Source organism: Eurosta solidaginis, chromosome 4, assembly GCF_040869045.1.
Source record: "Eurosta solidaginis isolate ZX-2024a chromosome 4, ASM4086904v1, whole genome shotgun sequence".
Taxonomy (NCBI): Eukaryota; Metazoa; Arthropoda; class Insecta; order Diptera; family Tephritidae; genus Eurosta; species Eurosta solidaginis.
Genome location: NC_090322.1, coordinates 270,355,837 through 270,374,116, shown reverse-complemented (window position 1 = coordinate 270,374,116; position 18,280 = coordinate 270,355,837). Strand labels below are relative to the sequence as shown.

General features: G+C 33.4%; 1 protein-coding gene across 5 annotated transcripts in view; it reads left to right on the top strand.

The window, feature by feature from the left end:
* The window catches only part of nAChRalpha7 (nicotinic Acetylcholine Receptor alpha7), a 322,772-nt gene that overhangs the window by 275,466 nt on the left and 29,026 nt on the right, over positions 1-18,280 (top strand). For all 5 annotated transcript variants that reach the window (XM_067786137.1, XM_067786135.1, XM_067786136.1 and 2 more), the window contains one exon: positions 10,112-10,198. In XM_067786137.1, the coding sequence (XP_067642238.1) occupies positions 10,112-10,198 (87 nt within the window). The remainder of the gene's footprint in view (positions 1-10,111; positions 10,199-18,280) is intronic.

The following is an 18,280-nucleotide window of genomic DNA, read 5'->3' as shown; positions in this document are numbered from 1 at the left end:
TTTAACAATGTTATTCAATGTTTATTAGTTCAGTTTAAAGATCGGATTGTTTAAGCCGTTCCACACTTCCGATGTTTCCCCACTTGCACTCTAACATTTTTTCTTATGAACGATATTGGTGAGTGCCTGGTGGAGCACATTTATTTAACCAGGTTTGTTCTAGTTAGCTATCAATAACCTGCGCCCATAAATCGGAGCTCGTTTGTCTGTGATCTCGGGCATCGTAAAAGTTGTGTATTGACTCATTTTCCTAGAATACGTTATCGCTGGAAAATCGGTTGTGAGCTGTTAAGACGACCGTAAGTAATCTCCCTGCAGATTTGTTTAATTTGAAGGAGGGCCTTGTTTCTTTTCAAATATAGCCATAGAGACCTTGAGATTCTTTCGTACTGTATCCGATTTTATCAAGTTGGATTCTAATTCCCTTAAGGTCTGGGTGCCATCAAAGATCGCTACGTTGTTCACTTTGACATATAACGATCCCTCTTTGGCATAGACTAGAAAATACTGCAAAAGGTAAGACTGGTCGCAGATGCTTCTAGTACAGCGCTTGTTCCCTTATGTACCAGGAGTTCTACAACTGCCGTTATAAACTCCATCTTAGACATTACATCGATTTTGATACCTGTGAATCATTCTCTTGCAATGTCATAGAGTATCGCTTATATTCTTTCAGCCTTATTTGAGCCCAAAACCTATATGAACAAAGAGCGCTACGGGAGGAACTAAGTAAAAGTAATAAGACTACAGTACCGTACACTGATATGGCTGCAATTATTGTATCGCTTATCTTAGCAACGAGAATAACTTTCCGTCACCGCAAAGTAGTTTTTCCATGAGTTCACTAATCGGTGAAAAGATTTAACCTGTTCTCAGTATCCCTAAGTCGTCAGCGAGAGTAATTTTGTGGCAACGACAAGAACAACAACTACCCTTGTTACTTGTGCTTTGTAGGTTTGCAGAGTTCGGTTAGCTTCCACGATTCATAGGTGATGCGACGGCACGCTGCTATGATGTAGCTTTTGCTGACAAGAGATTTTTCAATGGCCCTCTAATGTTGTAAAACTTTCTCTCTTGGTCTTTCTTCTGAGAATTTATTTACAAAGTTCCGCTGAAACGGATGTGGATCAAAGATGGTATAAAGATAATGCATCGCATCTAAATTTTACCACTAATTATGTCTTTACAAGGTTGCCACATATTTGAATTGTTTATAATAAATGGTGGCCATCGAGGATCTTGGGTTCAACTCCCGGGCAAAGTAATATCAAAAGTTTTTTTTAATCGGACCGCCCCTCGGAAGTGTTAAAGTTATGCGCTAGATCAAAAGTTCTTTTACTTAAACATTTCTGTTGAAATATTTTGGAATTAAATACAATTAAATTAAAAAAAATAAATAATGCTACTTAGGACATCTTTTGGTGGTCCCCAGCGGGTTAGGGGATCAGAATATACCCGCTGTAGGTGTGTGGCTGTCGTAAGAGGCGACTAAAATACCAGATTCAAAGGGATGTGAAGCGCAACCCTTCTGGTTGCCAGCGCAATATATAGCTTCTCCAAACCCAATTGTCAACCGCACCTATCCGCCGCGAATCCTGTTTCACTAACAGACGAGCCTCTGCCGACCCCAAGCTCCTCATGTAACTTGGGGGTGGGGAGGGAGGGAATGGTCTGAAGGTGGTCACATAAATCGTTCCCGAGATGGTCGGGCTAGCTAGCACCTTAATGGTGCTGTGGTACCGAAGCGTACCGGATCTGTATCCGACAAAGGACCATCACATCGATAACACTCCCCAAAGCCTTCGGGGAGCAACCTTATCGCTTCAACAAGAGCAACAACATCTTTTGGTGCTGCCACCTATTTGAAATTTTAAAAAAAGTTTAACGAAAAGTCCGAATATAAAACTAAATAACCAGGGGTAACATAAAAAATTTTTTACTAAAACATTAGTCTATTTTGCACAAATTTTTGGGAAACGACACCTGGTGCAAAATCCTATACAGTTTTAATTTTATAATTTTGCAACTGGTCATGGTTATAGCAAAGAATATTTTGACATATGTTCTCACTACTTTTTACTTTCCGAACCGCTTATCCTTTCTCTTCTGAAATTCGCAAGCAGCTGTTGCCATTGTTGTCGCATCATTTATATTGAATCAAGTTGATCCTTCAGCATAATCTCAAATAAAATTTTCACATTTTATATCAAATTAATGATGTCGCGCAACTAAAGAAAAGCGCCAAAAATTTGTAATCCAGCGCACATTAACTCCGAATACATACTCGTACACATTCATGTCCATGCATACACAGTGGGCGTACATCTTCTTGGCGATACAGTCGCAACTCGATCAATTTCGTATTTGCTTGGGAGCAACCAAGAAACTATCGAGAATGCCACCCACACCACAAAGTTCTAGGGCAGGAAAAATATGAAAATTAATATTTTCTAGAAAACAAAAAACTTCTGCTGTCGTCGTGTTACGTGACATGAAAATCGCGCATATTACTCACTCAGCGCTTTCGTAATAAAATATAAATAAATTACCACACCCACACATAACGGGTTCATTTGGCTCAACATGTAGACGCTATTCAGGCTGTCGTCACGAGAAAAGTTGTCACAAAATTATGATAAATGTAACATTAAATTCAATTTAAGTGCCTCAAGTAAAATGTGAAAGTGGAAATAAGAACAGTAAATAACAAACTGAATAAAGCATGAAAGGCAAGGAAAAGGAAGTACAAAAAATTAAGTAAAAACGCTGGAAAGCACAAAATATGAGTTTTGCCCGACGTCAACAAATGGAAACACCATAAAATGCCATCACTTGTAATCAATGTCAACAACAGCAGTAAAAGCAACAATGACAACAACAAAAGCAAAATTTATTGCAACAATTGTTGGCAGTTTTTGCCACAAATCGTCAAAGCAACAAAATGTTTCAAAACAGCGCACTCAAAGAAAAATTCAAAATAGAATTGAAATAAAAAAAAATCGGAGATATTTTTTGCTAATGCTTTCTAAAATCTAAAAAAGTAACTTCCCTAAAATATAAAACAATTTTTAATTGGTTCTTGAAATAACCAATAAATAGACAGCTAAGTGGAATATCAGCTCCCATTTTAAAAACGGCCTATCTCAAAATCTTTTGAAAAAAGCCAAATTGCAACGCCCTTTTTCAGAATTTTTTTCAAAAATGCCCAATCTAAGCACAAAAACAAAGTATTTTGACGTGAGATAGGACGTTTATGAAAACAATTTTAAGATAGGGCATTTTTAAAGCGAATTTCGAGATAGAGTGGTTTTCAAACAAATCCTGAGAAATACTGAAAAATATTATGAAAAATATTCGAATCGAGAAATAGGTTTAATGAAATAAGAAAAATCTATACAACAGTCATTAGAACGGTATTCGAGTACTCTATCCACGAGATTAACATGCAAATATTTAAAATTTTTGGAATCATTCAAACCAATACTTTTTGACTAAGATGTAAAAGTTCGTTTAAAGTGCATCATAGACACATTATTATTTTATTTTATTTTCTTTGATTTTGTTTTATATTATTTCGCTTTATTTTATTATGTTTTATTTTATATTCTTTTTTATTTCTTTTACTTAAATTTTTTAATATTATATTTTTATTTATTTTGTTTTATTTACTCTTATTTTATTTATTATTAATTTTACTAAAATTTTTTAACATTTTATTTTTATATATTTTGTTTGATATAATTTATTTTTTAACTTCGCTTATTTTATTTTGTTTAATTAAATTTTATTTTATTTTATCTTAATTTAATTTAATTTTGTTTTATTCAAATTTTTTTTAATTCTTTTTTATTTCATGTCAAACTATTTTGTTTATTTAATTTTATTTTAATTGAATTAAACTTTTCTCAATTCATGGAAAAAGTATTTAAAAGCGATTTCCTTATTTACAATATATGTTTTTCTCTAAGTGTAGCCGTTACTCTTTGAATTTACACAATATAACATAAAAGTTGACCATCAGCATGTGTTAAGCCACCTGGACAGTTTAGTGCTAAATTTATACATACAAACCCATACATGCATAAATAGCAATTAAAGCAGGTACCTCCCGTTTTATGTTTAGTATCATAATTAGATTTACGTTCGTTAGGAAGAACTCATCTTCTACGTTGTATTATAGTTTATTATACATCGGAAGGGCTCATCAAATATGCATTGCGTAGTGCGCCAAGGGAAGTGAACGCAAAGAATATACTCACTTCGTTTTTATACATACAGGAAAACAAGAAACTTTACAGAAAGTATAAAAACTAAAATTCGCACTATGAAATACAAAAGACAAATGTGAATTCAAATATTTATTCAAGTGCCATAAATGTGTATCGTGTTGTTGTAAATATGCAGAATCGTAAGAAAAATTACTTATTTAGGCAACATATGCTCTTACATAAAGTAGAAAAGGCATCTTAAAATGTTTATTGTCGTAGAGTAGCAAAAAGTTTGGTTTACATGGCGGATACCACACCTACATACAAACACGAACACAAACACAACATAATCGACACTTTGCGATAAGAAATGCTGCGTCAGGTGTTCGCATATTAAGAAAGTTTTTATGCACTGCACAGTGGTCGCTTTTACCTCGCTATAGACGGAAAATTAATATCTCTTAAATCAACCAACCTCTTGTTGATTAAGTAAAGATAAGAAAATTTAGAAAATAAAAAGATGATAAAAAATGTTTAAAGACTACCTTTATATAAATGGACCAAAAAATAGAAGGTAATTTTTCCTTTAATACAGACATAGTCTTGTTGAATTTTGATTAAAAAACTTTAACAATAGCTCTTGTAAGAATTTTGGGATTTAAAACTATAAAGGTGGAGCGCAATCTTTCAATTTAAGGCAAACCATGTACTTGGGATTAACTAATTGATTATTTAAAATTTAAGCACGCGCTCTACCTTTATAATATTAAATCCCAAAATTCTTTTACGAGAGCTATTTTTAAAGTTTTTTAGTCAAAATTCAACTAGATTATGTCTGTATTAAAGGAAAAATTGCCTTCTATTTTTTGGTCCATTTATATAAAGGTAGTCCTTAAAAATTTGTTATCATCTTTTTATTTTCAATTTTTTAGTACTGCCTACAAAAAGGCAATTGCAACTTTGATTAGTAATTTATGTAATTCCTAAGTGTAAACTCTTATCTTTATTTATTTATTCAAAATAGCAAGATTTAATAGAATTAGTGGAATTTTCGCGGACAACACTGGCGAAAACAACAGAATTCCACTTCGCATCATAACAAGAGAATTCCACCTCGTTTGTCAGCTACTTAATTTGCACAGCTGAAAATCGTGGTGAAATTCGCATACGCCTGAAAGTCTAAAAGAATCGTGGTGAAAGTCGCGTACGCCTAAAAGTATGCAAGGACGTGCATTGAGTTGGACCTTTAACCAGGAGGAATTCTACAACGCCTGCAACACTCAGGAGGCTAGCCATGAAGGTATGGCCTAATCTTCTAAATAGACCGACTTGTGCGTTACGTAGCTCAAATTTTTTCATCAAACATTGCCCTGTCACCGAGTTATAAATTATATTTCAGGTTTCAAGTCTCTAGATATCCAGGAAGTTAGTTAAAAATCGATTGCAAGATTCCCAATTTAAAACTAATTTTCTCAATATCTCGATCCATGCGCCACCTAGCGGAGTTGTTTTGATTAAATATTGCATTGTCACCGGGTTCTGACTTACGACCTCAGTTTCATGTATCTAGCTCATCGGGAAGTTATTCGAAAATCGGTCGCAAGATTCCCCCTGTTTTTAAAGGATTTGCAGTTCGCTTGACCAGCGCGCCACCTAGCGGAACTTTGTTTTCTATAAGTTGTACTGTCACCAGGCCTCTAACTAAGTGCCAAGTTTCAAGTCTCTATGTAACCCGGAAGTTAGTTAAAAATGTATTGAAAGATTCCCAAATTAAAATAAATTTTCCAAAAATCTTGATCCATGCGCCACCTAGCGGCATTTTTTTGAACAAATGTTGAATTTTCACCGGATTCTGACCCACGGCCCAAGTTTCAAGTCTCTAGCTCACCTAGCGGAATTGTTTTGATAAAATATTGTATTGTCACCGGGTTCTGACTTACGTTCTCAGTTTCATGTATCTAGCTCATCGGGAAGTTATTCGAAAATCGGTCGCAAGATTCCCCCTGTTTTTAAAGGATTTGCAGTTCACTTAACTAGCGCGCCACCTAGCGGAACTTTGTTTTCTATAAGTTGTACTGTCACCAGGCCTCTAACTAAGTGCCAAGTTTCAAGTCTCTAGGTAACCCGGAAGTTAGTTAAAAATGTGTTGAAAGATTCCCAAATTAAAATTAATTTTCTAAAAATCTTGATCCATGCGCCACCTAGCGATATTTTTTTGAACAAATGTTGCATTTCCACCGGGTTCTGACCCACGGCCCAAGTTTCAAGTCTCTAGCTCACCGGCAAGTTACTCAAAAATTTATCGCAAGATTCCCCTCGTTTTTCAGGGATTTGTAGTTATATCAATTAGCACGCCACCTAGCGGAACTTTGTTTTCTACAAATTGTATTGTCGCCGGGTCTCGAACTATGTGCTATGTTACAAGTCTCTAAGTAACCGAAAAGTTAGTTAAAAATGGATTGAAATATTCCCAAAATAAATTAATTTTCCTAATATCTCGATCCATGTGCCACCTAGCGGAATTGACAAAATATTGCATTGTCATCGTGTTCTGACTTACGGCCCAAGTTTCATATCTCCAGCTCACCGGAAAATTACTCAAAAATCGATTGCAAGATTCCCCTCGTTTTTCAAGGATTTGTAGTTATCTCACTTAGCGCGCCACCTAGCGGAATTTTGTTTTCTGTAAATTGTGTTGTCACCGGGTCTCGAAATATGTGCTAAGTTACAAGTCTCTAGGTAACCGGGAAGTTAGTTAAAAATGGATTGAAAAATTCCCAAATTAAAATTAATTTTCCTAATATGTCGATCCATGCGCCACCTTGCGAAATTTTTTGATAAAATATTGCATTGTCGCCAGGTTCTGACTTAGGGCTCAAGTTTCGTATCTGCAGCTCACCGGGAAGTTACTCAAAAATCGATTGCAAAATTCCCTTCGTTTTTTCAGGCATTTTCAGGGATTTTCGTTTATCTCGATTCGTCTGCCACCAGGCGGCATTTTGTTTTACACGAATTGTAGTGCCATCGACTCGCCAACTATTTCCATTTTAAAATTAATTTTCTGTATATCTCGATCCGTGCGCCACCTAGCGGATTTTTTTCACTTGCACAGTAATGTCTCTCAGATCTCAACTATGTTCTAAGTTTCAAGTGTCTAGCTCAACGGGAAGTTACCGAAAAAGACTTGTCCGTGGGTCAAAAATTCGTATGGAAATGAGGGGACAAACATAAAGCAACTTAATATAAAGGTAAAATAAAAAAAAATATTTAAAATCTTTTTTTTTTCATCAAAAACAAATTCATATGGACACAGTAAATAACAATCAGTGTCTGTCAGATCAAAATTTTGTAAAAGATTTTCATCATCACAAAATTTAAGAAGTATTTTTATAAAATAAAAATACATGATTTTAATGAAATATATATATTTTTTTCAATAAAAATATATATTTTCATACAAAATATTTCTATTTTCAATTTATTTAGAAATAGCCGGCCCAAAGGATATTTGAGGCAAAAAACAAAATTTCGTTTCGTCTTTTACGCGTTCCTAGACAAAATTACTCACATAACGCAAAAAGAAACACAAAAAATTGATTTTTTCAAAGGGTCAAATGTTAGTATCTTTTTTTTTTTTACTTTGAGAAAACTATACAGATTCAAGATGAGTAAAAGAACTAACATCGTGAAAACATACACTTGAACCGAGTTCAGATACACCGTGATAAGTGTGACCACTTGGCCAGACCGAGGATCTGAAAAGAAAGTGCTCAACACATTCATTCTTCGCCTCTACAGCTTCGATAGAAATCATTCCTAGGGATTTTCGTACATTTGATGTCTATTGCCATCAGATCTTCCCATTAAGATATCAGTTTTCGAAACTTATGCCAACGAGCGACCACTTTATGTACAACTTTAAAGCATACAATTTTTCGACATCCCTCTACTTAAGAAGAGTTAAGGAGGCCGTGAAATGGGGCTTTTAAGTAGTGAATCATCCCATTTTTGCCTCTCAGAAATTCTTATATAGAACTTGTTTTCTAAATAGAGGGTCGGTGTATTAGAATCTAGTTGACATAGCCTTTCGGATATTGTCTGCAGAACGCTTTCGGGGTGCCTCTGGACGGGCACCACGCTATAGGGGAGTCCCCCAGACTTTAAGTGATCTCTCCTAACTAGAAATTGTTTCTTAACTTCACGATGAACTGATTTCGGCCAGAATTCTTTAGAGAGCCCCTCTAGACTTGCGGATTGGCGTCGTCCAAAAAAGTGCTCATAAGGTCAGTGGATCTTATTGCCACTTAAATTGGTCATAATGTCAACTGACCTTGCGATCGGTGACCTTGTGGGACTTCACCTTGTATGGCATCTTTGTAAGCGTCAGTCAATCCGTCAACTTGATTGAAATGTCTCCCGCCATTTTTCCTGAGTGAGGTAATCTCACAGCTCCACGAAGGATGTTTCTGCTCATATTTTGAGTTTGGTAGCTAGTAGGTATTTATATGTATTTAAGTGTTATTTCTAAAACTCGGTTCAAGTAATTTGACTTTTGTTGATTGGTATTAAAAAATGTCCGCTAGCGCAGGCAAACCGTTCACTGTGCACCGCCATTGACAACATGTTGCACGCATATGAAAGTGTGAAAATTTGTTAATATAATTCAAACATTATGCCCCGCGATTTGCATAGGAAGTTGAAAAGTATTGCGAAATGCATGTATCTTTCTCTTTTACTTTTTTTTGTTTCTTTTGTTTTTTTTTTTTTTTTGCACGCAAACAAACATTATATGTAAATTTTTATGGTTGAAGCGCCACTCAACATGTGGCACAATATAGTTTGCCGCGGCCGCCGTGGTGTGATGGTAGCCTGCGCCGCCTGCCAGACCGAAGATCCTGGGTTCACACTCCTGGCAAAGCAACATCAAAATTTTAGAAAAAAGGTTTTTTCAATGAGAACTAAATTTCACGCCAATTTGTAGGAAAAACTAAAAAAGGAGCACAAATTGTGAGAGAAGCTCGGCCTAAAATCTCTTCGGATGTTACTGCGCCTTACATTTATATTTTATTTTTTATACACCAAGCCTCTTCAGCCCCTCTTGTCCTCGACGCATGCATATATCCCAAAACCTTTGAATGTAATAGAAATTCCTTCCAAAAAATATCCCAAATTATGATTGATAGCAAGATAAGTTGAGTACTATGTTATTTCATTGCCAATGTAAACATAGCAACTACAATAAAAAAAAACAATACAAAACCAATAAAAACGATATTAAGTATAGCACTCACATACGAACTTACATGAAAACATACAAACATTTGACAAGCAGACAGTGACTGACGACTTTTATTGAGGTTCAGCGCAGAGAATATGGTAGTAGTTTTTTATTTGTCCAACACTGACGCGAAGATGTGTAATCATAACAAACACATTATAACAACACCAAAAATATGGAGTACTTCCATGCAAAGCACAAGCAGTAGCAGCACAATAACGCACTAAATGGGAACATAACAGTAATGGGTCGCGCAGGCGGTCCCACGTCTACACTTTGAAGTTATTTGCATTTTTTATATATCTTTGGACACTTAGTACGGCATCAGGAGATATGGAACTTGAAACCACAGTTGGCCATTGAAAATATATGACACAGCAAGTACTACAGTGAAACTGCAACAGCAACAACAATAACAACCAATAACACTTATTACGCAAAAAAAACCAATAAGACGTTGTTAACTTGCTTTTCACATGAATTTAACTACAATTTTTATTGTTAAATCCAAAGCATAAACTGAATTGTTAAAAAAAATTGTTTTTGTGCTCATAATTGTACAATTTTAAGTATTTTCTAACTTGTGTTGGCAATTTTTTTCTAAAAAAAATTGATTATGTTACAGGAGTCACAATTCTACTATCACTAACTGTCTTCCTCAATATGGTGGCCGAAACGATGCCAGCGACGTCGGATGCAGTGCCGCTTCTAGGTAAGTTGGGAGGTTTTTAAATAAATTTTTTGATAATTTTTTATTATTCTAAGTTTGAGATGCGTTTTATATTATAAAGCTTCATATATATAAATCTCCGTAAACTTTAATGTTTGCATTGTATTTTTAACTATGGGTAAACTCAAGTTCAGCACGCCTTAGGAATAAGTACGATGTTTATGAAAAGAAAAGTAAAAAAATAGTTCACACATTTCAAACAAAGAAAATATATATATACAAATTATTAGTATAGATTCCAAACCTTATTCATGGCATTGCTTTTCATAAATTACTAAACGTAATTGTTGTATTCTCAGTAACATATTATTTGGGGTGTTCGATTTGCCGTCTGTTAACTTTCATTGGAAAACATTACAGTTTTACACCAGTGCTTAGATCCTGAGTGGATAATTTTTAATGTAACCATCTGTGAAGCTCCGAGTATGCCGCTAACTAAGCTACCGTTAGATTCCCGAAATTTTTGCAGATAGTCGTCATATGGGCACACACAAAAAAATGTTGATGTCATATACACAAAAACCACAATAGTGTGAATGAAGAAGTGCTGTAAAAACCACTCTAAATATAGAATTTAAATTGTAAATCCAATTTCTTAGATATTATTTGAAATGTGTTATAGTCCCTTTCACTTATTATTTGAATTTGAATTTGAATTGGAAGCTAACAAAATTTTAAAAAAACTTTTGAAAACAATTGAAATATTTTAGAACATTTTTTTGAGTTCTTAAGAGTTGTGAACAGAATTTGCAATGTATATTTATACTATTTTGAAACTGGATGTCAATGAGAAAAATATTTCAATTAAAAGGAATTTGTATATAAAAGGTCAAAACAAAGAAACTTAAAGTATATTATTTGTATGAAAATGGGTATAGCTAACATATACAATTCTTCTTTCACGGTGTTGGAGGCTTAACTGCTCCGAAACGGCTGAACCGATTCTCATGAAATTTTGTGAGCATATTGGGTAGGTCTGAGAATCGACCAACGTCTACCTTTTTTTTCGCTACGTGCCTAGGGTCTTGAGATCAAAACGTGAACCCGGGTACCCCTAGGATGTGTTTATACAATATGGATCAAATGAAAGCTGTTTTTGAGTGATTTAGTAGAGGATAATTTCCATGCCCCTGAGTGACTAGGGTCTGGAGATATAGGCCAAACGTGGGCCCGTGAATGCCTAGACAATGTTTTTATATTGTGGGTATCAAATTGAAGCTGTTTATGAGTGCTTTAGTACAGGATTGTTTTCATACCTATTGGTGACTAGGGTCTCGAAATATAGGCGAAAACGTGGATCAGGGTAACACTAGGATGTGTTTTTACATAATGGGTATCAAATTGAAGCTGTTGATGTGTGCTTTAGTACAGAGTAATATTTATGCCGCTGGGTGACTAGGGTCTCGAGATGTAGGCCAAAACGTGGACCCGGATACACCTAGAATGTGTTTTTACATTGTGGGTATCAAAGCTGTTGATGAGTGCTTTAGTACAGAGTAGTTTTCATACCTATTCGTGACTAGGGTCTCGAGATATAGGCCAAAACGTGGATCAAGGTAGCACTAGGATGTGTTTTTACATAATGGGTATCAAATTGAAGCTGTTGATGAGTGCTTTAGTACAGAGTAGTTTTCATACCTATTCGTGACTAGGGTCTCGAGATATAAGCCAAAACGTGGATCAGGGTAACACTAGGATGTGTTTTTACATAATGGGTATCAAATTGAAGCTGTTGATGTGTGCTTTAGTACAGAGTAATATTTATGCCGCTGGGTGACTAGGGTCTCGAGATGTAGGCCAAAACGTGGACCCGGATACACCTAGAATGTGTTTTTACATTATGGGTATCAAATTGAACCTGTTGATGTGTGCTTTAGTACAGAGTAATTTGTATGCCGCTTGGTGACTAGGGTCTCGAGATGTAGGCCAAAACGTGGACCCGGATACACCTAGAATGTATTTTTACATTATGGGTATCAAATTGAAGCTGTTGATGAGTGCTTTAGTACAGAGTAGTTTTCATACCTATTCGTGACTAGGGTCTCGAGATATATGTCAAAACGTGGATCAGGGTAACACAAGGATGTGTTTTTACATAATGGGTATCAAATTGAAGCTGTTGATGAGTGCTTTAGTACAGAGTAGTTTTCATACCTATTCGTGACTAGGGTCTCGAGATATAGGTCAAAACGTGGATCAGGGTAACACTAGGATGCGTTTTTACATAATGGGTATCAAATTGAAGCTGTTGATGTGTGCTTTAGTACAGAGTAATTTTTATGCCGCTGGGTGACTAGGGTCTCGAGATGTAGGCCAAAACGTGGACCCGGATACACCTAGAATGTGTTTTTACATTATGGGTATCAAATTGAAGCTGTTGATGTGTGCTTTAGTACAGAGTAAATTTTATGCCGCTGGGTGACTAGGGTCCCGATATGTAGGCCAAAACGTGGACCCGGATACACCTATGATGTGTGTGTATAATGGATATCAAATGAAAGCTGTTGCTGAGAGCTCTAAAGTTCATTGTGATATTCGATTTAGTCGCATCAACCTGGCAAACCGATAAATATGCATGCGAAGCCGAAATAAAAACAGGAATTAATAATACCCACATACCTATTTACATACGTCCCATTCGATTTGCCTGAAATTTCGTGTATAAATTTGCCTATATTAGTATTTACGATGCTTTTTTCCGGGAAGTATACCAGAGACGGACTGGGACTAGGATTAGGACTAGGACTGGGACTGAGACTGAGACTCGGAGTGGGACTGGGACTGAGACTCGGAATGGGATTCGAACAAAATACATACCACCCTCTGGGACTGGCAATAAGAGATGAAGAAGAAGGAGAAAAATTTGAGAGAAGAGAAAAGAGAGAAGGAGACTGAGAAAGAGATAGAATGAGACGAAGATGGGGATAAAGCGAAAAAGACGGAAGAAGGAGTGAATAAAAAGATTAGGAAATAGTGTAGAGGGGTAGGGCAGAGTTAGATGGAAGAAGCTTATTAAAATGTATGCAGATAGGCCAAATTTAGGGCAGAACAACTTCTGCTAGTATTATATATGTGTATGGTTTCCAATACAAAGCAAGCACAATATTTGACAACGTCGATTACATAATTCACATAAAAAGTTGTTTTAGCTTTACGAGAACAATATAACTTGCCCTTTTATATTCAACATTTACTTTTTTGCATTTTCATGCGATCAAGGGCGTTCAGTCAGATGCTACGTTAGCTGTCAAAAACATAAACAATAATGTAAACAAGTCGCTATCTAAGTTAGACATCAAAAGTGACAATGCTTTAATAGCACCTTTGAGACTTTTCTATTAATTTCGCATAGGCATACATACAAACATATACACAAATATACATGTATGTAGGTTGACTCTTCAAAGTTGGAAATATAAACACGTACAAAATTACCTGTTCGTTGTTATGTCAGATTTTCTTGTTGCAACTACACCAACACAAACATCGACACATTCACTGCGAAAGTTAAACTCATTTATCAGGTGAGATTGTGTTTGTTGCGCCGGAAGTTGTCTGCGTGCTGAACTTGAGCAACTTGTTTAGGTTTTTTTTTTTCAAATTTTTTGCTGTGAGTGTGCGACGCAAAAAGGGTCTGACCTACAATTTGTAAGCAATACAAAAGTTTTCTTTAACGACTTGAAATAAAAAAAAAAAATATTTATAAGCAAAAACTCATAGTTGGATACGCCATTTAAATGAATGGTGGGGGGTAGAAGGTTGTAGTAAAGTAAAAAAATGGGTCCTTATTTAAAAGGGTGGGCTTTCGATGTTAAGATGAAAAGTTTGCATGTGCATAGACATTTGTTAAGTGACTCGATATATTTAATGATTTTCAATTGGTTTGCGCAGTTTTTGGGTTCAAAACATTTATTTAGCAGAAGTCTTTGATGGTTTTATATTAAAAATAAATGAGTCTTCTCATTCAATTTTAATGGTAAGAAAATGATGTGTGAAATAAATGAAGTACATAAAATCAGGTAATACCATTAATATCCATAAACATATTTAATTATATAAATGTAGCGCTGTGCCTTTGTTCGGTTAATCGAGTAATTTAAATAATGAACTGTTCGATTAATTTGAATAATAATCGAGTAATTTGAATTATGAATTATTCCATTAAGATTTAACCTAAATTTCAGTGAATCATATCAGAACATTACGTATGTGATTCAGAAACTGAGTAATAAAACTATGTATTAAATTTGCAGTAATTAATCTAATCAATTTATTTTATTTGTGATTAATTAAAAATAGCTAATTCTCTACTAATTTGCGTTTTTATTGATTAAAAATTGTTTCCTTGAGAAAGCCTCCTTTTTGATTTATTAAAACTTAGAAAAAATCAATTAATAGAATAATTCAATTATTCGCAAAGCTCGAAAATTTATATTTCTGTTATTTTCAATATTTGCATACTAAACAATTTTGAGTTATAACTTTGATGCAGTTATATGTCGATCTCATCGTTTTACCGTTATACTGTAAATATGTAAATATATTTGAATAAATACTAGCTGTAAAGCTGTAGAGCATAGTTAGTTGTTGAGGCAAATTTTGTAAATAAATATAACAAATCTTTATTGAACATCCCTAACCAACATAAACACCGTTTGTAATGCATTATATAACAGATTTGCATTTCCATATTTCATTAATCTACATTATTTGCTTGCATTTATATAATCAAAACAAAAGGTTTTTAAGATTGAATTTAAAAAAAAGTTCTTTGTTTATTTGTAGTTTTTTTATTATTATTCACCAATACTTATTCTTTTATAAGCAAAAAAATTATTAACATTAACGATAGCCTTTTATTAATTACGACTACTAACTATCGAAACTAGCAATAATCGTGAATAGGCAAAATGTATTCCACTATTATTTGTTCCCGAAATGCATATTTTTATGCTCCTTAATCAAAATTTATTAGCAATCCGAAATAATAAAGTAATCATGAATTTATAACTGAATAAATAATGAAATGAAATTCGGTTATCTCATATGTTCAATTAAGATATACATATATTCATATTACAAAATAATCAAAAAATAATTTCGAGTGTAATCTTTAGTAATAGCGCTATTATAAGTTCTAAAATTTAGAGATCTTTTTTTTTTATTTAGAAAATATTCAAAGTCAATCCGAAATAATCACGAAATAAGCACTGCCTTTTTGTTAAATTAATATATTAATTTTAGTCAAAAGTATAATAAATCAGCTTTTTAATGATTATTTCATATAATCCGAACTGATCTTTTAACAGACCTGTAAAGAAAAAGTACCAGTACAAGTACAAATATCAGTACCTCAGTACTTCGAAAAATGAGTACAAGTATAAGTATCGAGGTACTTGTACTTGAATTATTGAAGTATAAGTAAAGTACTTGTAAGAACTTTGGAAGTACTTTGATAAGTATTGAACGGCTTTGAAGCAGATCAACCAGCACTCTTCGATCACCTAACTTTGACAAAATGGTTGAAGAAGAGTTTTACAGATATTTTAATAATACATCAACAGTTTTCAATATGCTTCAGAGTTATCCTCTTATGAAGGACCTATCACTCAAAATGAATACACCCTCAGCTTTCTCCGACCCATCATAGCGTTTATTTTCCTTAGCAGGCATTATTTATAGTCCTAGAAGGCAACCAGTCACGGACTTTTCATTTGAAAAGCTAGTACTAATGAAGGCAAACGCAAAACTACTTTAATATTGTCAGCTGTTGTAAAATTTGTACTTATTTGATATGTTGTTTTACTTCTTGTTGCTTTCTAATATAAATTTTACTCATATTTTGATTTTCCATTTATGAATCAAAGTGGCATATTTTATCAGAAAAAGTACTTTGGTGTACTTGCAAGTATTTCGTAAGTGTATCTACTTGTATTTTCGGATTCGAAGTACAAGTACCGTAGTACTGATACTTTGTACTTAGATTTGAAGTACTTGAGTACTTGTACTTATTTGGTACTAGTACAAGTATGTACTCAGTACTTTACAGGTCTGTCTTTTAAACATAAAATGTTTTTAATATAACAATATAATTTTTTTGTTATTGATATTAGAGAAAAATTACAAAATTTGCAAAAGGGCGATCAATATGAGCATGTCTCGCTAACTAAAATATAGATAATAATAATAAAACTTTAATAAAAATATAATCAAAATCGTACTGTACAATTAAAATTAAAAATATAACCATACGATGTCTGTATAGCAGGGATGGATTAGCAATTTTTTGTTTCAGAATTCAAACCGCTTATTTTCCTTAACAAGATTTTATTTCGAAAGTAATTAAAATTAATCCAAAATAAGCAATGGCTTTTATTGTAACGTAATTGTTTTAGTCAATCAAAATCATTTATCCAAAAGTAGCATTTTGTTGACTAACTGGAGTGATTTATACTTATCTACCAAAATTTATATACTTTTAAGATTAGCAACTTTACTTAAATCAAAAAATTAAGAAAATAATCGAGTGAGGTAGTGAATAATCGAAAAGATTTTATTGTTTCACGATCTCAACCTTTTTATGTTCTTATACATATATGTTATACTTTCTTAATTAAAACCCCATTTTAGAAAAGATATTCACCTAATCATTGTAATTCTTAAACTATATTCGTTTTTTTTATTTTAGCTACAATTTTTCTTTAAAGCAACAGTAAAATCAAATCATAGCTAAGTCGATCTAATTTGATAAAGAAAGTCGCAATAACTTCAGCAAATCTATCGCTAAAAATAAATTCATCATTTAGGATAATTTTTGTTAAATAACTGTAACAAGTACATTTAATAAAAGTCATTGTTAAAACCTTGTTTTAAGAAATAGTTAAAATAAATGGCTACCATGAAATAATAATATTTTGATTTTGTTCTAATTAATTGCTGTTTAGCTTTTAAAACTAATTTTTTTTTTTTTAATTCTCATAAATTGTGAATTTTAAGTTAAAAATATACATATAATCATATAAAACTTGCCATTAGAGAGGCTTGATTTTTTTGTTACGTAAGATTATGATTGCTTGTTTTTTAATTACTTTTAACAATTGATTAGAAATTCTTATTACAAAATTGTTACGTTTACAGTGATTCAAGTTTTTTTTCATTACGGTCTCAGTAAAGATATGCATTTAATTGTCGACTGCCAATGCAGCAGTCATAACTTCAAAAAACTCATGTAATTGTAATTGATTACAGCAATTGTAATGCTCAAAAACTTTAATTACTATGTAAGTAATTGTTATGGTAGATGCAATCCGTTTCACTTGTTCCAACTTTCCTTTTAGGAAGCGTTTTGATAAGTATTAGAGAAAATCATTGCATTACATTACATTAAATTGCATTATTCACAAATTGCAATTTAAAAAAATCGGAAAAATCACATATCCAAATGGAATAAAACAATGTAGATAGCGTCACCTATGTGGAAGCATTGTTGTTATAATTTTAGTTGTTATCCTTTTATGTGTTGGCGCTTTATTTGCTATCACAACGTTTCCATGTCCAAACTCGAACACATCGTTACATACTCACATGCACATGGCGAGCATCATTTTTATTTTTCGATGCATGGCCCCGTACTTGTTTTTCTGTTGTTATTTTGTTTTTTTTTGTTTTTCTATAGTTACTCCTTTTTCTTCATTTATTTTCAAATATTTGACAATTTGCGCAAATGCAATACAATGAATGCAACAAAAATACACAACAACAACAACAACAAACCCCCAACTCAAAAAACCATAGTTTACATATTTACTAAAACATATATATGTATGTAAATACATACATACTACATACATAGATATACATAAATTTGTGGTGGTAACAAAGTGTCTTCTTCTTCTTGTTTTTATTGCATTTCGTTACAATAGCAAGAGATCGCAATAAAAATAATCAAACAAAAAACATGTAAAATGTAAATACATATTCTTGTAAATAAACATTATTGCAACATAACAAAACGCACGAATCAACCAACACAGTAATGACAACAACAACATACCAAAAACCACA